At 53.2% G+C, this 25147-nt stretch overlaps 1 protein-coding gene and 1 pseudogene across 2 annotated transcripts; one reads left to right on the top strand and one right to left on the bottom strand.

Moving 5' to 3' along the window:
* Nucleotides 1–11604: 11604 nt before the first annotated feature.
* LOC118611327 lies at nt 11605–15827 on the bottom strand. 2 transcript variants are annotated; one of them, XM_036231261.1, is made up of 3 exons: nt 15189–15827; nt 12970–13135; nt 11605–12733 (listed from the first exon to the last, which is right to left on the bottom strand). In XM_036231261.1, exons 1-3 carry the CDS (start codon nt 15763–15765, stop codon nt 12586–12588), a joined length of 891 nt encoding a protein of 296 aa, XP_036087154.1. In that variant the 5' UTR covers nt 15766–15827; the 3' UTR covers nt 11605–12585. The 2 variants fall into 2 exon arrangements, 1 of the variants encoding a protein (XP_036087154.1); XR_004954186.1 differs by lacking the exon at nt 15189–15827 and adding an exon at nt 14014–14667 and having other exon boundaries at nt 11605–13135.
* Nucleotides 15828–23205: 7378 nt separating this feature from the next.
* LOC118611884 lies at nt 23206–23324 on the top strand (annotated as a pseudogene).
* The last annotated feature ends 1823 nt before the right edge of the window (nt 23325–25147 follow it).

Below are 25147 nucleotides of genomic sequence, written 5' to 3'. Positions count from 1 at the left end.
TGTGAAAACTCATCAAACGGTATGCTTAAGATCTATACATTTCACTGTACGTTACTTATCCCTCAATTTAAAACTAATAATTCTACCCCAGGTATTTGGAGACTGGCAGATGGTCGTTTCTTCCTGCGTTTGGGAGCACGAGTGCGATGGGCGGAGGGTTACACTCACATCTCAATACACTCACACTCACACATATCCATGCACATGTGTGTGCGCGCACACACACACACACACGCAGATGGCGGCATTCCAGGCCGAGAAAGACTCCCCTTTGGCCTTTTCCTCGTTTAATGTGGAGAAGGCAGCTGCCTCCCAGCTCCCAGGTCACGGCTCTGTGTGTCCGCCTGTCAAGATAAGAAGCCCAAGGCAGATGCTGCTAATTACCTGGCCTTTCAAGTGGTCCCCCAGCCTCGCATCTGGCTCCATCTCCAACATCCAGCTTGAGCCAATAAAAGCCAAATAAAATCACAAAGAGCTAATTTGGTGGTCGAGGCTCTGACAGACTGCGCATGAGGAGGTGTAGGGACAAGACAAAAACGTGGCTGGGAGCACGGGGCAGGAGAGGGGCCCGCTGACCCTCGGCCTCCACGTCGGGCAGAGCAGAAACGGCGAGGAGGCGCCCCTCTCCTCGCAGAAACCTGCGCCTGCTCCGGCCGAGGCTGGAGCCAGGCTCGGATGCACATCTGCAGCTTGGACTTCTTCTACCGAGTGCCCAGGAGAGGGGCGCCACCTTCCACGCCAGCCGGCGGCCGGAGCCATCCTGGGAATTTCATGCTAGACCCGCACGTGTGGAAATAACAACGCAAACCCCGGGGCTCAAGTGGCCCAGTTTCTCGTGGGAACCGGCTTGTGGGAGCACAGGTCCCTAACCCCGGAGTTGCTGGGGCAGGGGTGGGGGAGGTGGAGACCCATCCCAGGAACCGCCTGGCACTAGGTAGAGCTCACAGTCACCTAGCACTTGAGGGACTTTTGCAAAGGCCTCGCCCCACGGCCTTGTCACTTTGTCTGAAGCTCCACCTCCGAAGAGAGGCACGTCTCTGAGCTGCAAAGCTCTCGGGTCTGCCTTATGGAACGGTACACTTAAGATCTATGTGAGCGGGGGCGTGGGGGCTGTCACAGCTCAAGTCCCACGTCTTAGAGGGTGACATTCTTAAGCCTTGCATCTCGGAGGAGAGAGGCGGTAGGTGGAGACCGATCTACGAGATCGCTAGGTGTTGGGCCTCGGTTTCCCCACCTGTAAAATGAAACCATTGAACTGGATGGCCTCTCAGGTGACAGCGAAAAGTCTGCCCCGACCCCCCGCTCCTTATCGCGCCCCGCGACCGGAGCTGGCAGCCCGGCGGCCCCGCCAGCCTGACGCAGCCAGCTGGCGCGTTTGGTTTGGCCCGCACAGTGTTGGAGGATAATTAAGCCAACATTTAAACATGGACAGACTTCACATTTTTCGAATGCCAAATGTGCTGCTTCTTTTGGGACGTGGGAAGCGCTGAGGCCGCTGGGCCCGCGTTCCCACAGGGCGACAGCCGTTCCACGCGGAGGCCGGCCGCCCCGCTCAGCAGGACACGCGCGGTCCGCTTTGCTGCAGTCCCCGCCGCTCCCCACGGTCCCCCCCCCCCCCGTTCACGTGCCCGTCTCCTTTATGTGCCCCACCCTTGCAGAAATCAGAGCCGGCGAGCCTGTCCTGTGGGGGCCCGGCTGGCAGCCCCTCGCGGACCTGCAGACGCGTGAGCGCTGGCCCCACGCTGCTCACGGGTTCCTGAGCGCTGTTCAGCTCCCTCTTGGGAAGGCAGGATAGAGCTGGGGAAGCAGGATGCTGGGAGCCCTTTGAAGGCGATGCTGTGGGATTATTTTGCTAAACATGAAAACCCAAAGGCAGCAGGGCCCTGATGTGTTTTTGCAAATTCCAGCAAATTAAAAAAATGTGTGTGCAGAATTCAATTGCGGGCCAGGGCCTGGCTTTCATAAAAGAATAAATTGTTGGCCAAGACAAAGCAGCAGATTAACTTCTACGGAATATGTTTCTCTCTGGGATGTGACTCCCACAAGCGGGCTCCTCGTGTCTGTGACGAGAGACACCGCTTCGACCTTTATCTGCAGCCAGCGGAGCCGCCGAGGCCAGCGGAGAGCCTGTAGTAGGACTTTAAATGGCTCGGCAGCAAATGTCAAAATTGTTTGATCTGCTTTTAGAAAATCACCTTTCAAGGCATGGGAAGACACTTGACACTTTGCAAAGGGATTAGAAACTTTTCAGCTGACTTGGGAAAAGAGCCCAGGCAGATCTGATTCCCATGGATGCAGGAAGGGGATTCCAGGGGTGCCCAGGGCCGGTAAGCCTGAAGCCAGTGGCTTCACTTTAAAGGGAAGAGCCAGCTCCCGGCGTGGCCTCTGCTGCCAGCCACTGTCCTTGGCATCTGGGCTGACCCCCGAGGGCTTTCCTTTCCCCAGGGAGAGGAGGTGGCTACAGTCAGGGCTAATATTCAAGGTAACAACCGGCAAACGGTGGCCACCAGCAGACAGCCTGGCCCACCAGCTGGTCTGCGGGCCGTGCACAGACACGCGGAACTCCGGACAGGGCCTCGGCCGGCTGGGCCAGAAGGATGAAAGCAGATCAGTCAACGCAGGTGACTTGAGGTCGAGAGGGGGTGTGCAACTGTCACCACGGCCCGGCTCTTCTTCCTCTAGGTCTCTCACACTGTCCTTCCCTGTCATACCCTCTGTCCCTGCACAGCCCTGGACCTGCAGCGACAACTACTTACGTTACTTTCCACGTGGTCCCCTTCCTCTTCCCTCCTCCCAGTCCACCTGGCACAAGGCCACCGGCTGGATCATCCTAAAACGTTCGGCTGCTCTCACACTCCCTGTCACCTACGAGACAAAAATCTTGGCATTCAAATTTCCAAACTCTTTCCCTAATAATCGTGACTATTTATTATGGCTCTTATTCTAGCATTTCAATCATGTACTCAATGGCTTATATAGTTTAACTAATTTAACACAACCTCTTTCCTATTGACCTCATTTTACAGCCGAGGAAATTGAGGCTTAAGGAGATCAATTGGCTTACCCAAGGTCACAGAGCTAGTAAGCGGGACTCAAACTTGGATCTCTCTGACCCAAAACCATGCACAGAATCGTCAGACCATACACATGCTCCCTCTTCTCATAAAACATTACCAGAAAAACCCAGTCTTCTAAAACCATGGCAAAGATGGGTGAGATCTAACACAGGCTATAAGCACACACTGCCAGCAAACCATCCACAATGAGTGGGTCCGCGTTAGAACAGGAAATGATGCTTTTAAAATGTAGGCTATAATAGTAGGATTCCAGGCACAGTAACTATGAGATCAGAGAGTTACTCCAAGGAAAAAAGATCTTTCTGGCATCACATCAAGGGCCTCACGTCAGGTCAGCCTCTTTCAAAAAGCCACCCTCACTGTCGGAAGCCAGTAGGAAAGAATCTAGGACAGGAAATTAGGGATGTGTGTTGCATCCCTGTTTCTATACCTAAATTAGTAATATGATATTGAGCAAACTCCTGGGGCCCAGTTTCCTTATATTTTAAAATAAGCATTATAGCGGTGGCCACTTTACTAGTCAGGATAGGCCAGGTTATGCTGCAGTGACAAGCAAGCCCAAAATCTGGTGGTTTTCAACAACAAAGTTTTATGTTGGTTACACGTCACATGTACAATGAAGGTCAGCAAAGCACTGTGCTCTTTTAGAATCATTCTTCAGGCATCCAAGGCCACAGAGGCTTCCCATTCTATAACCTATAGCCGGCATCTCAAGATAAGCCTTCCAAGTTCTCTGCAGCAAGGGAGGGCCAGAGGGTGAACACCAGCAATAAAATGCTTCAGCTCATGTCACATGACACTTCTATCAACATCTCCTTGGCCAAAACTGCCTAACTTTACAGAGTTATAGAATCATAATCCTGTCTACCCAGAAGCAGATAAGTAGATTTGAGGGCTTCTGGTCAAAATGGCGGAGTAGGTGTCTCACAACCACATCAAAATTACGACTAAACTACAGAACAAGCATCATCGAGAATCTCCTGAAATAAAGCTAACAGAAGTCCTACAGCTGGGGACACACACAAGAAGACACCTTGAGACTAGCAGGAGGGGCAGAAACACGGAACAAGCTGGTCCCACACCCACGTGTGGCTGTTGAAAATCAGGAAGGATGTCTCGGCTGTGGGGGTCCCCCCAGAGAAGCGAGGGGTCCCAGCCCCACACCAGGCTTTCCAGCCTAGGGTTCCCATGCTGGGAAAAGACATCTCCACAACATTTGGCTGGGAAAGACTGTGGCTGGTGAGTCGGAGGGCAGCTAGAACGCCTCTGAACAGGCCGCATGCGAACTTACAGCCGACAGACTCGGTCGCTCTGAGCTCCAGTGCTGGGCCACAACTGGAAAGGCACCAGGGACACACAGGGAGGAACGGAGTTGTCTGGCTTCAAGGCGAGGGCTAGAGGGGCAGCTTTCTCCCAGACAGAAGTGTTGGCAGAGGTCACTGTTCTGTTGGTGAGCCCTCCCTCCTGCTGGCTCACCGATGCAGGTGCCTACCATATCTGAGTCTCCACTCACCTGGCTGAGGCTGGTCGCCCCGCCCCTAATTCCCTGAGACCCCGCCCCTCTGAACTTGCAGGGTCTACCCAAGCCACTTCCCATGGTTTTTCCATTCAAATGCCGTGTCTTGGCTCATGCTGTGGACTTTCCTAAAACCTCTTAAAGGGATCTAAAAAACAAAGCAAATGAAACAAACTCATAGATACAGAAAACATTTTGATGGCTGCCAGATGGGAGGGAGGTTGGGGGGATGAAAAAGGAGGAAGAATTAAAAAGTACAAATTGGTAGTTACAAAATAGTTATGAGGATACGAAGTATAATATAATGAACATAGTGAATAGTATTGTAATAACTATGTATGGTGTCAAATGGGTACTAGATTTATCAAGGTGATCACTTTCTAAGTAATACAAAAGTCTAATCACTATGTTGTACACCTGATACTAATATAATACTGTATGCAACTGTTATTAGAAAAATAAATTAGTAAAGACTCAAAAACCTTTTTTTAAAAAAGTAGATTTGAATGAAAATTAGTCATACCCACCACACCTACCTCTCAGGTTGCTATCAGCATCTAATGAGCTTCCAAGGAAAGCCGATTGATGAATCAGCCGAAGCCACAATTCTGATGTCTAAATAGACACAAGTTCTCATCCTCATTCCAGGAAGCTGCATGTGACCTTGGAAAAATTACTAAACCCCTCGATTTCAATTTCCTCATCTGTAAAATGGGGCTATTAAAACCTAGCTCATTGAGCTATTGTGAAAATGAGATAAGATCATGCATGAAGTACTGTGAGCGTGGCGCTTAGTAGGGCCTCAATCAATGGTTGTTGGTATAGATGAAACAAGGTTGGCCCATGAGTTGATCGTTTTTGAGACTGGTTGATAAATTCATGAGAGTTCATTTAAAAACCCTACTGAATTGTTCACTTTGAAACGGTTGGTTCGTGCTATGTGACTTTCACACACACGCATGCGCACACAAAGCACCTGAAGGACAGATTTTGCCATTCTCGATTTACTGATGAGAGATCTCGTGTAACTTGTTCGAGGCCACCCAGGCCACGGTCCGCCTCAGCCTGAGGGGAGGTGACAGTAAACTCAGGAGGATGGAGGAGAGGTGAGACACCATTTGCAGACTCCATATGGAATTTATAGGACTGGTAGGTTTGGGGTTTTTGTTTTCTTTTTCTTTTTCTTTTTTTAAGATTTTCCAGGGGCACACATGTATTTCTTGTGCAGGTGCCAAAGCATCGAATGAATTCCGTAAACCCAACCATAAACCCCAGCGATGGCTCCCGCGGGAGCCGGCAGGCCACCAGCATGAGGGATTCCACACACTGTGGTAAGGTCACCACTGGCCACACCCACACCCCACCACCCACATCTCCCTCGGGTTACTGTCACTGCGGGGGCCGTAAAGTCAGCATTTTACAGCATGCCCTATTTTTTCCCCTTAATCGGCCACTGCCCCTGAATTTTTGCTGTTTGTGACAAATGTTTTAAGAGATTTAAAGCTTTCGTATGCATTGCCATATTTCTATTTTTACGTCTTTTAAAGGCATGGTTGAAATATTCTAAAAAATAGACTAGGAAAATGAAATTCAATAAACTTCCCTCCAGATCTACCACGTTGGTTTCGTCCATATTTATTTTTATTGAACCATTTGAAAGTAACCTTCAGACTGTATGATAGCAATGCCTCAGCGTGCATTGTCATAAAATAAGGATATTTTCCACAATACCATTATCTCGCCTAACAAAATCAACACGAGTTCCCTAATATCATCTGATTATCAGTTCACATTCACATCCTCATTTGTTCTAAAAACATCTTTTAACGTTGTTTAAACTAAGACCCAATCAAAGGCCACACCTTGGCATGTGGCTATTATGTCATTTGGGCCACTTTTAGTCAAGAATAATCCCCTCCATCTTATTTTTGTTTAATTTCAAAATCATTTCAGGCAATTTTGTCTGCCTCAATGACTTTATGATGTTGTCATAAATTTTTAAGTTTGTCTCTGGTGCTAAGTGAAATGCCCCAGACAAATCTGGTCAAAATGAATATTTTCAGTGACAACTTTGGTTGCACACAGTGGTGATTTCTTTCTTTTTTCTTTTTTTTAACGCCTTTCTAAAACTTATTTCAAGGACTGTTATCGGCAACCTAATTTTGCATCTTAAACTGTAAATGCATTTAAATCCAACACTGCTTACTTTATGTATTTAGCAATGTTTCTCACATTTTTATTGCATGTTGACTTTGTATTAAAGCAGTTTTTATAAAGAAAAACAAAACTGCCAACGGTGGCAAAGGCATGAACAATTTTTTTTATTGGCTATTCCTGAAAACAGCATTACGATTTTAAGTGTTATCTTAAGATTGGAATGTGAAATAAAGGAGGTGAGAAAGCGCCCCACCTGTCTGAGCCTCAGTTTCCTCATCTGGAGAAGGAACGGCCGCTCGCACCCCCTTCGCGGGGCTGTTGGGAGGACGCAGGGGGCCAATACGTGTGAAGGTCTTAGCAGAGCGCCTGGCACGCAGTTAACGGCAGTGACATGGTTCAAATGACCCAGGTACACGTTAACTTAAATTTCACAGGGAAAGATCTCAACCGAGACGTGCAAACAGCCCAAACCTCACAAGGAAAAAAGTCAAAACCAGAGAGCCAAGGCGAGAACGGCCATCGGAGTGGCGTGGGCCCTCCTGGCCCTCGTCTGCTCTCTGAATCAGAGACGTGGAGAATCCCGTTAGAAGGACACAGGGTGGCGGGAGAATAGAGGCTAGTCTGAGAGCATTCAGTGACGTTAGGCATCCTTATGACCTAACACAGGGGTCTGCGCACTTGCAAGCCAAATCTGGCCCACCCTTGTGTTTGTAAATAAAGTTTTATTAGAACACAGCCATGCTCATTCATCTGCATATGGCCTGTGGCTGCTTTAGAGCTACATGAGCGGAGTTGAGTGGTTGTAGCAGATAACCCACAAAGCCAAAAATGTTGACTTTCTCACTCTTTGTGGAAAGTTTGCCAACTCCTGACCTAGGACCCCATGATCCCGCTCCTGGAAGAAGTCCTCCCGCCGGTCCAAGAGGGAAGCTCATTGCTGCCAATCTCTGGGAGATCAAAAAATAAATTTAGGCAGCGCACCCTGCAGAACATGGTTAAAAGCAAGGGACCAGATGCACGTACATCAGCACGGTGGTTCTCAAAATCGCTGGACTGAGTGAGAGTAAATGGAGTGAGAAATAGATTAATAAAAGTAGTTGACGCTTTTCAAGTATTTAGCAAATGCCAGGCAGTGTTCTGAGTGTTTCTTAAGTGTTACCTCGTTTAATCTTCCAGACAACTCTATGAAGCAGGAGCGCCTTTACCACCCCGTTTCGCAGGCGGAGACGTTGAGGCACCGAACGGCTACGCGACTGCCGGCAAGCGGCGGAGCGGGGGCTTTGAACTCGGGCGGTTTGGGCCCGGAGTCTGTGCTCTGGACCGCCAGCCACACTGTCCAGAACACAGGACGTCCCTATGTCTTAACATCGCGTACATCAGAACGGTACGTTTATGTTACATGTCTTTTACCACGATGGAAAAAAAAAAAAAGAAACACACATCCACATGGCGAAGCAACACTGTGTGTTTAAGGATATTTACGCAACGCATCGGAAGGCTGCGTCCGTGCTGGTGGACGGGGCGAGGGATGCAAGTCGGGGGGCGGGTGGGGGAAGGGTGTGAAACGCAGACGAACGATAACGACCTGCTACGAACTGAGCGGGGGGACACGCCTCACTCAACGGGGGGGACACGCCTCACTCGGCGCCCCTCCGATCCATCACTTTTTTTTTGAGCTTTAAAATTTTTAACGAGAATTCTAGCACTCCACGTCCAGCGCGGGGGTCCAGTCGGAGGCTGTGGCTGACGCTGCCAGCCGCCCCCGTCCCCCACCCTTCCCGCCCCCTCCTGCAGCTCAGCGGCTCCGCGGGCCGCCCCGGCAGCCGCCGGCGGTGCGGGACGAGGGGCTGGCGCGGCGTGCGTGGCGGGGCTCCGCGGCTGGCTGCCTTATCGCGCCGGACAGACGGACGGCGTGGGGCCTGACGCCCGCCCTCCCCGTGGCCGCAGCGGGACAGCTGGCTTTTTTTTTTTTTTTTTTCCTGGCCATCTTTGAGCTCGAGATCAGACACAGGGAAAGATTAAAACAAATATGAATTTAATCAAGGGATTCTGCTGTCCTGGGGTGGAAACAGGAGCCCGCTGACATAAAGAGAGGCTGGAGCGCTGGGGAGCCGGGGCGGAATCAAAGCCCTTGCTTACCACTAACCGCTCAGATGATCCATATCATAACAACAAAAAAGAAAAACAATTATTTATTCTTTTTGATCTTGCAGCTCAGCAGCAACTCGCTTTTTGAAGAGAGCAAGGTCAAAACCAAGTTATTGTTTTTCCCTGAAACTTTGACAGGGACTCCGAGTTCTTCCGTGCGACCTACTTAGATGAGAGAGCTGGGGAAGCGAGCGATGGCCAGTGCTTGGCGCCGCGGGCTGGGCTCGCTTCCTCGTCCTGCCCTCCCTCCCCTCACTTCCCGTTCAGGACCCGGAGAAGACGTCAAGGGGGTGGAGGGGCACAAAGGCCGGCGCGTGGGGTGCGGCGCTAAAGGCCGGAGATACAGCCGGGAACAAAGCAGACGCGGCCCCTGCTCAAGCCATTCACCTGTCGCAGAAGAGACGCGATGAAGTGACCGATTACAATTCAGGGGATCTGTGTACACAAGGGTTCACGGGGAAACAGGTCCTGGGAGCGCAGGCCAGAGATCCAGAGTCCCCGCTCTGTGGAAAAGGCATGAGAGCCAGCCCTGGAGGAGGAGTCGGGCTGTCGAGGAGGAGGAGGAGGAGGAGGAGGAGGAGGAGGAGGAGGAGGAGGAGGAGGAGGGGAAAGTTCTGGGGGGCAGAGGGAACAGCGGGCGCTGAGGCCTGCAGGTGGCATGGCCGGTCCAAGTTGCTGAAGGCAGTTCTGGTCGGTGGGCGTCCAGGGCCGTTAAGGAAACTGGAGGGTGGACGTGACCGGCTCCTGCAGGGCCTTCTTAGGCCCCGGCTTGGAGTGCGGACTTCCTTTTCATGGCGATGGGGAGCCACGGGCGGGCTTTTCAGCAGTGAACAACGCGGCCGAGTTTCGCGGGAAGGAGGAATCGTGGGGAGGTGGGACTGGAGGTGGGAGACGATGCTGGCGAGGACCAGAAAGTCGTCAGGGGAGGCGGAGAGAAGTGGAGAGCTTCGGGGAGGATGCGCAGAGCGCCGGATCGAGACCCTGCATGGCCGAGGTGGGCGGGAGGGCAGTGCCCGTCTTCCCGGCCTGAGACCGGCCACAACGGAGAGAAGACATGCCGGCCACGGAGTGCGGGAGGGGTGAGAAGTCACATCTTGAGTTTGGAGGGCCAGGCGGAGCCACCCAGTCAGATGCAGGGGCGTGGAGAGGGGGGCAGACAGGCCGATTTGGGAGGACGAGACACCCGCAGACCTCGCTGTGGATGTTTGTGTTCTTCGAAACGCTGGTGAGCCCCTAACGCAGCGTCCAACTCTGCCGCGGCGTCGGCAGCTCATCAGGGAAGTGGTCCCAGGAAGCCCCCGCAGCGGCGCGGGGAGGCAAGGCCGGGGGAGGAGACAGCCAACCCTTCGCAGGTGGACGTCTCAGTGGACATGTTGCTTACACCCGCCCAGCACCCATTCAACTCCCGCTGTTGACAGCACCCTGCTTTTCTCTAGGGAAGATGCTAAGTTGTTTTAATCGTCCCGATTCCTCTCCCCGCACTCCACATCCAAACCCTTCACGGTTTATCTCACTCGAGAAGCAAACCTCCCGTCCCCACCTCTCGAATCTGAGCATAGTCCTGTGACTCGCTTTGGACAACAGAATGAGGCAGAAGCGATGGTGTGTCCAGTCTGAGCCTGGGCCTTGCAACGGCGTCGCTGTTTCTTGTCTTGTGACTTTGCCATCACCATAATGAGGACATTCTGGACCGGTCAGCTGGTCCCGGGAGGAAACAGATAGAGGATGGGAGCCGAGCAGTCTTAGCTAACTGCCTCAGACAAGCTCGGCCTGGAGCAGAGCCTTCAGCCAAACCACAGATATGCAAGCACTAAACACTTCCTGTCGCAGGCTTCCAGGTTCTGTGGCTGTTCCAATAAAGAGACCCATCCGGACACCTACTCTCAGCCCACGTGGTTCAGGCGGAGCTGACCCCAGCCCCTAGGTCCAGAAAGGACATGTCCCAGTCAGTACACGCTGCACCCTGCCACACTGGCCTTAGTAAATATTTCGCAAACTGGCATGTGATCCAAGCCAGACCAACGAGCCCCAACCCTGGGCCGTTTCCTGGAACTCCTGGGAAAGGGGTATTCGCTTCCCACAGGAGTCGCGTAGGTGGCAGGACGCCAGCCAGTTGCTGTGGGCAGCCATCTTGCCACTGCGAGGGAAGTGATTTTTGGAGAACGAAGCCGTCGTGTTCTGGTGAGCTAGCTCTCCTCCCACCACAAAAAAAAAAAAAAAAGAGAGAGAGAGAGAGAAAGCCCTGATTTGTAGTGTTTGCCAATTTCCATGATAGAAATACTCCCACCACGGCCAATTTTATGCTACCAGTGATTTAGCAACACAGCTCACAAGTCCTGAATGTTTTACGACTGGCCCCAGCACACCCCGGAAATGGAAGCTACACCACAGGAAACAGAGGCAAAAGATGGAGCAATAGACAGCATCCTGGTGATAGAATCCGTGCCCCTAGATCTAGCCATGCCTGAAGCCCATCGGACTTTACTCTTATGTGAGCCAACAACTTCTTTTCATCTTTTTTACATTTTATTTGTTTATCTTATCTCCCCAGAGGGCATCCCTCTAGGGAAAAGCCACTGGACCCTGGGGAGCTGGCCAAGCACTTAGAGAAGATAACACACATGCACGTGCATACACACACACAAACACACCATGCTCCTCCATGCCTCCGTGCCTTGAGACATAATAATAAATCATTAAAAATAATAACATGGGCAAAGCATCATTTATTGAGCACCAACTCTGTGCCAGGCACTTTACAGAAAAATTCTGCCAATAATCTTCACATGGACCTTGCAAGATAAGATATACATCATTTGGTCCGCTTTTCAGATGAGCAAACTGAGGCACAGAGAAGTTACAGGACCTGCTTTATGGTCAGAACAAGAACGCTGGTCCAACTGGCGCCAGAGCCTGTGACTCACCCGCCTCCTTCTAGGGCCTCCCTCACCTTAGCCACCAGCCAGTTCTTCTGCCCAGAACATTTCTCGCCTCTTCCCCAACTGGTGATCTCTGACTCATCTTTCAAACACCTAAGTAATTTGCCCAAGATCATCAGGACAGAGCAGAGCAGAGCTGGGGCATGACCTCTGGTCTTTAGCCTGCCCAATTTCCTTCTTTTACACTTTGCCAATTACTTTTAAAGAATGGAGTTTCTGGTTCATATAATTTCCCAGAAAACGCTGAGGAACACAGAACGAAAAATGTTGCTTGAGTCTGCATGGCCGAAACGCTCATTGACGAGCATTCGTTTAAGTCATGGGCCTCCAAGTCACTGAGCGAAGCCAACTCTGGCCCAGGGTGGATTCTGCTGGCGGTCAAGTCCTCACGATAGACAGTGGAGACATGGTTAGCCACCTTTGGTTCATGCTGGTGTGCTGGATTCTAGTGGACTCTGTACCTTCCTACGGAAATGGCCTCTTCTTCCACAGGCCCAGCCCCCGAAAGTTGTGCCACGAGCCTCTCAGGTACGGCAGCCCTGACCGCCTCCCTCTCCTTTACTCTTTCCCTCTGCCCTGGGCGAACACACGCACACACAGATCAAGTCAGTCGCTGAAGCTGGCCGCTGCAACTCCATCAGCCTCGGGACCCCCGTTTGCGAGTTACAGGAAACTCAGCTCAAATTCGTCATCTCGGGTACCTGAGGCGTCCGAGGGTACGTCTGATTCGGCGACTTCGATGCTGGTGTCAGGACTGGGTCTCACTCTCTCCATCTGCCGCTCCTCTTCCCTCTGCGTGACCCCATTCTGCCTCCTGGGGGCCCCTGAAGCTCCTGGCGCACTTCTTCTCAGCCACAAGTCCACCAGAAAACAGAGTTCCCTGTCTCTGACTCACCCTTCAAAAACAGTGGGCTGGCTACTTTTGAGGGACGACAAACTCTTATTGGCCCAAATCGGGATGCAAGGCCATCCTTGAACCATTTGCTTAGGTCGAGGGATGGATATTGGGTTAGTTCAGGCCAGGATCCCATGCCATGCCCTCGCTCTGGGTGTGAGGTCAGTCCCACCTGAGCCATATAGACTGAGTTTGGGGGAGGGGTGGTTTCCCCGAGGAAAATGAGGACGTTCTTACCGGAAGAAGTGAAAGTGGATGCCGAACATAAAAACAGCAAATTCCCATGATATGTCTTTCCCTTCTAAGCCGCCATCCAACTCTAGGCTGCCGTTACTTCTCACCTGGTCTTCTAACCAGCTCCCCGTCTTAACCATGCTCTCCACAGCTCTGAGCCTTTCGACTTCTACTCAAAAAGGAAAAATCGAAATGAACAAAGAACGCAAACAGTTCAATGTCTCCTTAGGGTCCAGCCCATTAAACCCAAGGTCCTCGGCCTGAAATTAAAGACCTTCCCTGCTCCGACCCCGAGAGCCTTCCAGCCTCACAGCTTCCAGGTTCCCCCGCCGCACTCGCCTGACCTTGAGGCCAAACCACACTAGCTGCCCTTCTTCTCATACCCCGGATGCCTTCTCTCCTCCGAGCCCTCAGCTCATGCCGGGCCCCTCGCCCGGAACGCGCCCCTGCTCCCCTCTCCACTCTGCCAAGACTCCGAAACCAAGCCCGGCTCCAGAGCCGCCAGCACCAGGAAGGCTCACACTCTGCTGAACCCATGGCAACTCCGATTCTCTCTCTCAGCCTCCCGTCACCTGGTCCTCCTGAGTGTCCCCTTCACGGTGCGGCTGCCCTGTTAAAGAGGCCGTGTGCCCCTGCGCGTGAGGGCGCCGTGAGCAGGAGAGCAGGCCTCGGAGGTAGTCAAGCCAGCGATGCCGTGCATGCAACTCTTGCAATTGCAAGAAGCCCAGCCGGTTCGGCCATTAGCACCACCGGATTCGGGGCGTAGCTCCCTCTCCCTCTCTCTTCTCCCTCTCTCCCTCTCCCTCTCTCTCTCCCTTTCTCTCCCTCTCCCTCTCTCTCTCCCTCTCTCTCCCCCTCTCTCTCTCTCCCTCTCTCTCTCTCTCCTCTCTCTCTCTCCTTCTCTCTCTCTCCCTTCTCTCTCTCCCCCCCACCCCGCCCCCCACTTCACGCCTTACTTCCACTTTTCTCCACACGATGACCTCCCCCCCCCCCCACTGTCACTCCCTCATGCAGCTGGAGAAGCTGCCCCCGGCGCCGCCAGCTTACATCATCCTTAGGTCTCAGGATCTCAGAGGATGGAAAAGCATCTCCTCTAACAGTTCTGGCACCAAAATTCTGGGGAGGACTCTGGCCTGTTTGGGGTCATACGGCCTTCTATGAGTCGATCAATCAATACCGCCTGAGGAATAAGTTTCTCTGATGGGCCAGGCCTGGGTCACATGGCCAATGAAAGGCTCTACCCCACCTGTAGAATTACGTGGAAGAGCTGCTCCCCCCACCCCCAGGAGAGACGGGCCTGTCGCCAGAAGACAAGGAGGAGAAACAGGCGCTCACTTGCCCAGCGCCCCCGCGACCCCGAGCATGAGGACCGGCTCGCAAAGTGGGTTATCGACTCCCTCGATGTTGCCAGCACCTTAGTTGAAGAGACAGAGATGGGGACATCGAGGACATCAAGTCACATCTGTTGGGTACCAGTGCGCCGGGCATCATTTAAGTGCTTTACACGTGTTAACTCGGTTATTCCTCATGACAACCCCATGTGCTAAGAACTATTATTAGTCCCGTTTTGGGGATAAATGAGGCACAAAAAGGTTAGGTCCTCAGCTGAGAAGCTGAAGACTCTGGATTCGGACCTCGGGAGTGTGGCCCCAGAGCCTGCACCCCCCCCCCGCCGTCCCCCACTGTGTGATGCTGTGCACAAGGAGGTCTGGGTGGTGCTGGGTGTGCACCTTGCACACAGGAGCGCGGCAGAAATATGCCCCCGCGTGGCGAAACGTCTAATCTGCCCCAAATTCTCCTTCATTAAGGGCCCAAGGGCCCAGCGGGCAGCTTCTGCCTGGCTCTGCCCTGAGGAAGTGTGATGTGACACCCCACCCTCATCACCTTGCCACCCCCATCCCGTCCAGCTGGCTTCAACCCCCTCAGCCACTGGGGTTCTGCGCCCCGTGACACCCTCGGCTCCTCGATCAGTGACAGGTGCAGCAGAGACAGAGGCACCAGACGTGTCCGGAGGCTGCGGAAGACAAGAGGCCACAGACACCCTGGGGCCAAGAACAGGAACCAGAGCCCCAGACCAGGACATTGCTGGAGAGGGACGGGAAGGAGACAGAGAGAGAGAGAGAGAGAGAGAGAGAGAGAGAGAGAGAGCGAGCGCGCGCGCAAAGGCAGGAAGCAGCAGAACGAGATGGGCCACCTCCCTCGCCCTTCCCGCAGGCACTCACCTGTCACCACGGCCAACTCTCTCCCCTCCGGGGCTGAGGACGAGATGGGGAGATGAGAAGACCTTTCCAAACAGGCAGGTAGAAGGTGAGCAGCTACCTTCCTCTCATTTCCCTTCTCCTCAAGTCTCCGATGCAGGGAAGGGCCTCGCAGGTGCGGTGGGTGAAGACCCGCCTGCAGGAGGAAGCCCCTCACTAGGCCCCACCCGGGCCATTCACCTGATGCTCGAAAGGCCCCAATAATATCTCTCAGCCAAGGCTCCAGGAGCCAAAGCCCACGGCCACTGCGTCCTGCAAAGTGTCCAGGGAAGCAGACAGGTGCATGGGGGACGGGCGCAGAGCATGCCAGACCCTGCCCACCTTTCCCCATGGGACATGACTCTTCTTGCCCCCCACAAGACCGCCATTGTCTGGGGATTCCTGCTTCCTCCAGCGAAATGTGGGCTTGAGGTTTTGCTTCGCCCGTAACCAGCTGTGCGGCTTCGGTTAACCCCTCCTGGGACATCAGTCTGCCAACTCTACAGTGAGGGGTTGTTTTGGGGGTGACGCCGTGTGGCTCTGTCACTCTCTTGGTCTTCATCAACCTTCAGAGCCAACGGTGCCCTCACAAGGATGCTCCTCGGCATCCCCCAACTGCCCGCCCTGCCCCTCCCCTGGAAGGGCCCTACACTGTCTAGCTTTGCACTTCCTGCCCGCCCGCCTCTCAAACCTTAGCTGTCCCGTTCCCAAGGCCTTGCCGTGTAGCTAGCCAACCACTCACACAAACCAGGGTGACCGGAGGGGAGAAGGGAGGGGACACAGGAGGCCAGGGCAGCCTGGAGCACCGCCCCTGCTGGAGAACCCGGCAGCACTGGACGGGCCTGGCCTTTTGGCTCATGGTGGGGACTCGCCACCACCGTGAATGCCAGGGAGAGAGCTATAGCCACCCCTCTGAATCCCCCAGAATGGGGCTGATCTCTAAAGAAAAAGAGAGCGTGTGGGGTTGGAATGGCAGGTCAAAAAACCCCTCCCCAGCTAACGAGAGACAGATCCTGAAAGCTTAAAGAAGGACGAGCGGGAAAGGAGGACGCACCGGGGCACGTTCGCCGCCTTGGAGGGGAAGGCGAGGGGATGGCGGGGCGTCGGCCGCCGGTGAGGGCGCGCGCGGCCCCTCATGCCGGAGCGACCACGCATCGCACGCGTGCAGCCTGCGCCAAACGCCAGCCGCCGGGCGCAGCGTCCCCATCCCGGTCGCGAACACCAAAGGCGCCCTTCCAGAGAAGAGAAAGGAGGCAGCCTCCTCATTAATAGCGCTGGCGGCAAGGTAAGGCCGCCCGCCCGCGCCCGCGCGCCCTCGCCCGTAATTATGCCAGCGAGGCTTTCATCCCCGCGCGCGCGCGCACGGAAAGTTTATTGTTGTATTCCGGCCTTTTTTCAGTCTCCTCCGCCTTTTATGCAAGGGGAAGGGTGCTGAGGGGTCAGAGCATCCTCCCCCAGCTCCTCTCCCTGCTTCAGTCCTTTTAGAAAAACACCCAAAGCCATAATTTGTCTTAGAATTTCTTTTGAAACAGCTACAAGAAAGACTAACGACTGCTCTTTTCCCTCTGTTTCTGATTCCAGCCATGCCTTTATCTGGCTTTCATTAGAGCCTCGGCCGCGCCTTTTGTGGGAGCGACTTGAGGGAGCCTCGGCAGTTTCCAGCCTCTGTGATGTCGCTGAAGATTAAAAAGCAGCTTTGAAGCCGCACCAGTTCTCTGTGTGCCCCCTCGGTACAGGACCTCAGAGAGACCCAAGCCATCTGGCAAACCTGACATAAAGACAAACTAAAGTGATTGAAACAGTCTCTTCAAAGCCACAATGGCAGATTTGTTGATTTGGGCGTTATCTTTCATGCGAGGCCCTCAGAAGTCACCAGAACACCTAGGTAATCTCAGGCAGGTCTGACTGGAGTGGATGGAGCCTTCTAGGCCACGGCTCAGTGTGGAGAGGGGCCTTGGTCGTACCCGGCGGGGCTCAGGGATGGACGGAAGGCCGCTGAAGACGGGGCCCGGGGAAACTCGGCAACTGGACCCAGCGCCAGGCCCTGGCGAAGGCTGACGGCGAGGCCAGCTCATCCCGGCTCCGGCCCGGTGTCCCACCTGGGCAGGAGCGCCTGCCACGGGCCAGACGGAGTCGGGAGGGGAAGCTGCTGCGAGTCCGCCCTGAGCAGGAGGGAGTGGCGGGACATGAAAGGCCGCTGCGCTAATTGCAACCGACAGCCCATTAGTAACGCCCTGGCGGCTTCCATATCAGAACCTGCTTCTCACAGCTCCCGGCTGGGCAAGGCCTGGGCAGATGGCCGTCTGCCGGGGCTCAAGGGAGGGTCACCCTTGGCCGACTGAGCCCGGGACAAGTAGAGGTCTGGGAGAAATAGAACCAGAGGCAGCTCTGACTCAGTCCTGCGTTAACGCCCGCCTGACGCCCACGCAGCCTGGAGCCTGGCCCTCTCCGGTGCTCAGCGCGCCCGCCTGCAAAGGAGAAGGGGTCTAGGCTCATGGGCAGACTGCGGGGCAGCAGTGACCAGAGATCAAGGCCCAGGTCACCATCGGCCTGGAGGAGGTGCCACCAGAGCCAGCAGGATGGCTAAGCAGACCCCCCACACGCACTGCGTTTCGGTCCAGGAGTTCGGGGACGCCACCCCCCACACCCAGGGCAGAGGCGACATCAGACCAAGCATTCTCTCAGTGCCTCAGTTGTCCTAGTGGTAAAATTGGGGAGTTGGAGTGCAATATTCAGGTGCCGGGAAAAATTGTATTTCATGAACAGTCCTGAGGGGGCCCAGGTGGGATCAAGGGGTCCCCACCTCCCTCCAAACGAGCTTCTCTGCTTGCATCTGCCTTACTCATTGGGCTTCAGGCAAAACCTCCAGGCTCGTTTGAAGGTTCTGCTGATTAAAACACGTACGATTTCATAGCCGCAGGTTCAGGGGGGTCTCTGCTCCTTCCTCCGACCTCCCTGAATCTGTGATACCAACCGGACCTGATGAGCTCCACTAAGAGATCATTTCATTCTACCCAGCTTTAGTGAGACAATGAACTCACAAGTGTGACCACCGGTCAGCCACCAAGAACCCACGGAACACCTGCTCTGCACTCCCGTTCAGGAGAACGCAACGCCCACTTGTCCCCCTAAAGATATCTAAGGGGTGTCGCACTCATGGAGGACACGATAAGTTGCCTTCCGCTTTCTAAGTCGGAGACAGAGGGCCACTAGTCATAGGCCTGAGGGACAGCTCATCCACTTCCACCTTCCTGTGCTTCTGCTCTCTGGCCAGAAGCAGGACCAAGGGCCCAGCTCCGCCTGACCTGGCTCTTCAGAGGGCCCGGAGAGGAAATGTCATCACAGCTGGCCCCCAACCACGCTTCCTTCCTCCTACAAGGACAGCTGGCCCCAGCGCCGGGCCGGGAGGCTCCCAGCAGAGCTTTCCTGGCCTCTTGGCAGCATGAGATTAGGCTTTTATCTGTGTGCCCTCCCAAAGGGAGGGGGGCAGTCGGTCCCGGAGAGGCAGAGCAGCAGAAGGCCGCACGTGGGAGCGGGCAGCTGCCCACCGGCCCCTGAAAGGAATCTTCCAGGTGGACAATTTGTCCCTCCTTTCCTAACCATGCCTCCCCATCTTCTCTGTCTGGTGAACTCCTACTCATCCTTCAAAACCCATCTCCGATGTCGCTCCTTCTTCAAAGCTTTTCTGAGCTTCCGTCTCCCCCAGTTCACGTGCCATGTCACACGCACCTGTCTTGGGTAGCCGTGAAATTAAACGGCAATAATTTTTCCAGGAAGAGGGCACGTGTTTGGAAATCAAAAGACCACAGTTCAAATCCCAGCTACCTTATTCACCAGCTATGAGGACTCGGACAGGTCACCTTGCTTCTCTGAGCCCACATCTCCTCATCTGCAAAGCAGAGAAACTAAAACAACCTTGGGTTTTTCCGAGGATCAAATAAAGTAACACACCTGAGCCTAAAATTATGTCTGATGTATAGATGCGCTCAAGAGACGTGAACTTCATTCCTTCCCTAGGAGCGTGTGAGTTTCTCAAGGGAAAGAATTCACTCATTCACTCATTTATTCATTTAACTAATATCACTGAGCTTCTGTCGAGAAGCAAGCCCTGAGCCAGAAGCCAGGTCCTACAGCAGGCCACAAGGCAGACACGGTCCGGGTGCCCCTACATGTCCCAGCTGGCCGTCCTCACCCGTGTATCTCCAGCACCGGCTTTGGCTGACATTGTCCCCACCCTTCCCAGGTGGGGCAGGGCTACAGAGTCCAGGCTGAACATTGCCTGCCCCCCCCCACCAGGATTGTCTACAGGCCTCTCTCCTGCATGAGGCCTCCTCTGTCGGCAGAGCCTTGTCTGAGCACTCTGGGAGGACGGTGTGAAGAGATGCCATCATCTCTGGGGATGACACACATATACAGTTCTCAGTCTTGAGAATTCCCAGTCCAATGGGACGGTCACGTTTTCTGGATTAGAGGAACTTCTAGTCTGAGAGCGGCTAGCAGAGTCACTTTTTCCCTGATACTTAATTTGATGGGAAAGACATAGTTACCCCGATTGTGGAATTCCCAGTCTCATGGAAGAGACACGAGGCTCCTGATCTTGGCCCAGTCTCTCACTGACGAGGGTGCCTCCTCTGACGGGAGAGGCAGTCTGTGCCCACAGATAGCTTGAGAGTCAGATAAAACAACAAACACATGTGGAAAAACGAGATCAATCCAGAGTCCCTTTGAAAAGCCAGCTGTGCAGTGCCTCTGTTTGTGGACGCAGAAGTGATATTTCTAGCTCTGTAGATACACCATCCTCATCCACAGGGCCGGACGCACATGACCCAGAACCGTCCACCTCACAAACAACCAGCCGGGCTCCCTCGCCAGAGAATGCAAGCCAGAGCTGGCCGGAGGCCCCCGTCGCTGGCATCCAGTGCCAGCCTTGCCAGAGGAGGCTTTCTCACGATCGGGGACATCTGGGCTGGCCCAGCTCCCAGAGGCCACCGACATGAAACGCGAGGGCCCCGGCGGAAACACCATCTGCACATCATAAGGCAGCTCGGTGGTTCCCAGAGGCTGCCTCCAGCTGTGGCAGGGATGCCCGGAAAAGCAGAGGAAGACGCCAAGCCGGGACGGGGGGAGAGGGAAGGACGGCCGAGAGGGTAGAGCCGGGCCGGAGCTCTTCCACTGAGCGCCTTACGCCCTGGAAACTAAAGTCACCTGGTTTGCCTCCACGTCATTGTCCCGGTGGTGAAACAGGCCCAGGTTATGCCTATTCCAGAAGGCGACTTGGTCACTTGAGCAGGATGCAGTAGTGGTTATGCACGCGGGTTCTAAAGTCATGCTGCCTGGGGTCACATCCTGGGTCCACTCCTTTGGCGAGTGGGTAGACTTCACCAAGCCTGTTTTCAGACCTGTACAGTGGAGATGATCAGAATCACATCCCATGCCTTGGGGTTGCCGTAAGAATTAAAAGAAGTAGTATATGGTTTGAGCTGTACACTTAAGATTTGTGCACTTGTTACACTTCGATAGAACTTCATCGTAAAAGAGTTAATATGCGTCCTGCGCCTGATGGAAAGAAGTACCCAGTCAGTTTTGACTCTTATCATTACCTCCCTATCAGACACTCTCCTGAAGCTCTTAGAGCAGGCACCTGTAGGGTCTGGAGCCGACGAGGCTATTTCATTGGCCACCCTTCCCAAGGCCCCGCCTCCCCCAACACACACACACCATGGCCACAGCTGATTGGACAAAGGGTACCGTGGCCCAAGGAATGCTCATCCATTGATGGTTGAACTGAGTGTGGACTGCAGATTGATGATCATTTTGGAAGGGGAAGAAGCAAAGGAAGGAGGCAGAGAGGAGGAGAAAGAGACAGAAAGCTGAGAGCCACAGAGGTGAAGGAGGCGCGAGGTCCCTGAGAGACAGAAGGAGGTGATTTTGGGTCCCCATGTGAGTTCCCAGTAGAGAAGACTGTACCATAGATCCTGGGAGGCTGTGAGTCCTGCCAAGAAGCACGACACACGTACACACGTGCACGTACCACAGGGCACACGGCACCATCCTGCACACGCTGATGCATTCCTTTTTATTCTTTCCTTACGATTCCCCACCCACATCCGAAAAACTTCCAGCACGGTGAATCCCCAGCGAGACTAATGTTGTCGTCTGGGTGCAGAAGCTAAGAGACCCAGAGATGAATAGTTCTGGGCAACGGGATTTCTGGAGCGGGTAGGGAGAGAAGATGGGAGACGGCCAGCTGTAGGAGGAAAGAATACAGGTGCACAGAGGGATCTCATGGGGGGCTTCGTGAAGTGTCTGAACTGCGGCGTGTGATCCTTGCAGCGAAACTGCATTAAAATCACTCGTCACCCCTCGGTCCTACTCACCACCATGTCGGCACCATTCTCGCAGGGTTTTGCCCTTCGTGGCTGGCAAGACAGCTGCCAACAGCATCACCCCTTAACCACAGTCAACGAGAGGATGCCTAGTCTTGGTGTGGGCTCCCCCAGAAGCAGACCCCGAGACAAGGATTTGAGTATGATGATTTATTGGGACGCCATCACAGGAAATGCTGGTAGGAGACTAGGGAAATGAGCCAGGGAAGGGAATGCAGCCAACGAAGGGTGTGTTATCTCTGTGGGCGTCCAGAGCCTAATCTCACAGGGGAGCTGTGAGAGATAGGGTGGAGGAGGTGTTGAAAGACCAGACGGATCCAGCCGTGTAAAGTGTGGGAACAGCGTTCCAGAAAAAGGGAACAGTGTGAACGAAGGCTCTGCGTGGCAGAAGAGAGCAGCCTGTTCGGGGGACTAAAACCAGGCAAATCAGGTCTGCAGTGTAATGAGTAAAAGTGGACTACCGCGCAAGGTTGGGTCAGCGAGGAGGGCCTGGGGCCAGGTCACACGGAACCTTGTGGGCCCGGGACGAGGGCTCAGGTTTTGCGCGTGTGAAGGGGGCCGCCGAAGGGTTGCGAACAGGACGACGACATGATCTCAGCTCGCCTGTGTTTGGAAGGTCCCTCTGGCTGTCGCAGGGAGAGCGGACTGAGAGCAGGCGAGCGGAAGCTAGGCTGTACAGCAGCTCTCGCTAAGTCGGTGTCGAGGGCACGTAGATGAGGAGGCTGTTTCCTCCCGACGGGGGCATCTGGGAAAGCTCTGAGGAGGGGATCTTAAGCCCAGGGAAAGCCGAATGGGCAGGAATGAGGGAGAAGGCTGCCTTCCCCACTCCAAACTTTCTCCTCCCGAATAAAGGGGAAAACTTCTGTTTTTCCTTTTGCTGTCTCAGAAACTGGAAAGAGATGGCCGTCCATCCATCGGTGCCTTCGCGCACACCTACAGCAGAGTCGAACAGCAGTCACAGTAAACCATCAGCAGCAAATAACTCAGCGGCGTTGTAAAATTTGGCACGAATAGATCTGGCTGAGCCTCACAAATTTTCTCCCGGGGCTGACGACGTCAGCAATTCCAGCCTGATCCCCACTGGCCTCCGAAAGACAAGGTCATGAGAGAGAGAGAGGCAGAAAAACCTGGTTACACCGCCCCGGGCAAACGGGCACATCGGCCGCTGGGGTGAGCGGGTCAAGCGTCAGACGAGCCAGTGAGAATGTGGCTGGTAAGAAAGAGCCGCCGGGCCCGCTCTTCGTCAGTGACCAGCCCCACGAAGGACAAGAGTCCGCATCTTGCGAAACGCGGCGTGTGCGTTAAACACCGGACGTTTCTGTCCGGCTAGTTTTGCCCGCCAGGCGGGTTTGCGAGGTGACACATCTCAGGGCTCCGACCTCCTCAAAGCAGCCACTAGTCCTTCCCCTTGGTCACGTCCTCCTCTCATGACGTCCTCGCAAGGGTGGTCCCCTCAAGGGAGGCAGAGCAACTGCGTTGAGAAACAGTTTTGTTTTGATTCCTGCTTCTTGCTTTGCCTGCCCAGCACCCATTCTCCAATCTTGCAGTGACAGCACCCTAATTTTTCTTGAGGATCTCAACTTAGGCAACATGATTGAAGTGGCACCAGCCAGGGGTTCTATGGCCATGCCACCCTGAATGTGTCCGATCCCGTCTGATTTTGGAAGCTAAGCAGGGCTGGGCCTGGTTAGTACTTAGATGGGAGACCACCTAGGAAGACCAGGTGCTGTAGGCATAAAAAATGACAAATAAGGGTAAGGGATTGTAAGCTAACCAGGTGCTTGCAATCTATGAGGTCAACCAAGAGTTGCCTTGTCTAAAAAAAAAAAAAAAAAAAAAAGGAGGCTATACAGGAAATCGATAGAGGAAATCAATGAAACTAAAAGCTGCTTCTTTGAAAAGATAATAAAAATCAATAAGCCTCTAGCCAGGCTAAGAAAAAAAGAGAGAGGTCACAAATTACTAATATGAGAAATGAAAGTTGAGACATCACTAGAAAATGCATGAAAGGATAATAAAGGAATATTACGAATATTACTCTGTGCCCACGAATTTGATAACCTAGATGAAACGGACCAAGTCCTTAAAAGATACAACTAGCCAAACTCACACTAGAAATAGACCCTCTGAATAGGCTTAAATCTATTAAAGAAATTGAATCAATAATTAATAACCTTTCAAAACAGAAGGCACCAGGCCAGTAGGTTCACTGGCAGAATCTATGAAATGGTTAAAGAAGAAATCATACCGATTTTCTACAACCTGTTTCAGAGAATGAAAACAGAGGAAACACTTTCTAACTCGTTCTATGAGGCCAACATTACCCCAGTACTAACAAGACAACAGCGTTACGAGAAAAGGAAACTACAGACCAATATTTCTCATGAACGCAGATATAAAAGTCCTAAACAAAATATAGCAAATAGAATCTAGTAATGTATGAAAGAATTATACACCATGAGCAAGTGGGATTTATCCCAGGCAGGCAAAGTGGGTTCAGCATTCACAATCGATTAACGTAATCCATCACACCAGCAGATTAAAAAAAAAAAAATCACATAATCATGTCAATAGTTGCAGAAAAAAACATTTGACGAGATCCGACACCCAGTCATGATTTTTAAAAATCTCTCGATAAACTAGGAACAGAGAGGAACTTCCTCATCTTGGTAAAGAAGATCCACAAAAAACGTACAGCGAACACCAGACGTAATGGTGAGAAACGTGACGCTTTCCTCCTAAGGTCAAGCACAAAGCAAAGATGTCCCTTCTTGCCACTGCTTTTCAACACTACTAGCCAATGCGATAAGACAAGAAAGGGAAATACACGTTAGGAAGGAAGAAATAACACGCTTCGTTCACAGACTACATGATTGTCTATGTAGAAAATCTGAAAGAATCAATAAAAAAAAAAAAGAAAATGGGGAACCAATAAATGATTATAGCAAGGTTGCAGGATACAGGTTACTATAGAGAAGCCAATTGGTTTCCTGTACGCTAGCAATGGATTACCGGGACAGATTCCTGTCAACCTAGGAAGTTCTGCTTCTAGAGCACCCAGCGTAAGACTCATCCTCCAGGTCGATGTGACTCCCTCAAGGGGAGAGGCTTTGCTTGAACCCCCAGGCTGGCTCAGAGTGCTATCGTAATAGCACCCTGTTGCTTTCCTTCAAAACAGTGTTTGCAACCGCAAGTAAATAATTATCCGTGCGATTTCCTGTTTAGTGTGCCTCTCTCTCACCAGACTGCAAGCTCCACGAGGAGAGGACCACATCTGTCTTGCTTCCCCTAGGTTCCAGCACCAAGCACAGCGCCTGGCACGGCACTGGGCAGTCAACAAAATCAGATGAAGGAAGGAAAGAAGGGAGACCAGGAGGAAGGGAAGGAAGGACGGGGGTCCAGGTGTTGTCTCTTTGCAACTAGATCGAGGGCCCCAGGTTTATCTTTGCCACAGCAGAATCTGAGTCCAAATGACTTTTGGCCTTGTCAGCAGTGGGCACTGTGGCTTCGACTCGCAGCCCACCCTCCAGCAAGCAGCTCCAAGGCCCCGAGGGCAGA

This window comes from Rousettus aegyptiacus, unplaced genomic scaffold (genome assembly GCF_014176215.1).
Source record: "Rousettus aegyptiacus isolate mRouAeg1 unplaced genomic scaffold, mRouAeg1.p scaffold_m13_p_14, whole genome shotgun sequence".
Classification (NCBI taxonomy): Eukaryota; Metazoa; Chordata; class Mammalia; order Chiroptera; family Pteropodidae; genus Rousettus; species Rousettus aegyptiacus.
Note: the sequence above shows the minus strand (reverse complement) of the source record. Positions and strands in the feature narration are given on the sequence as shown.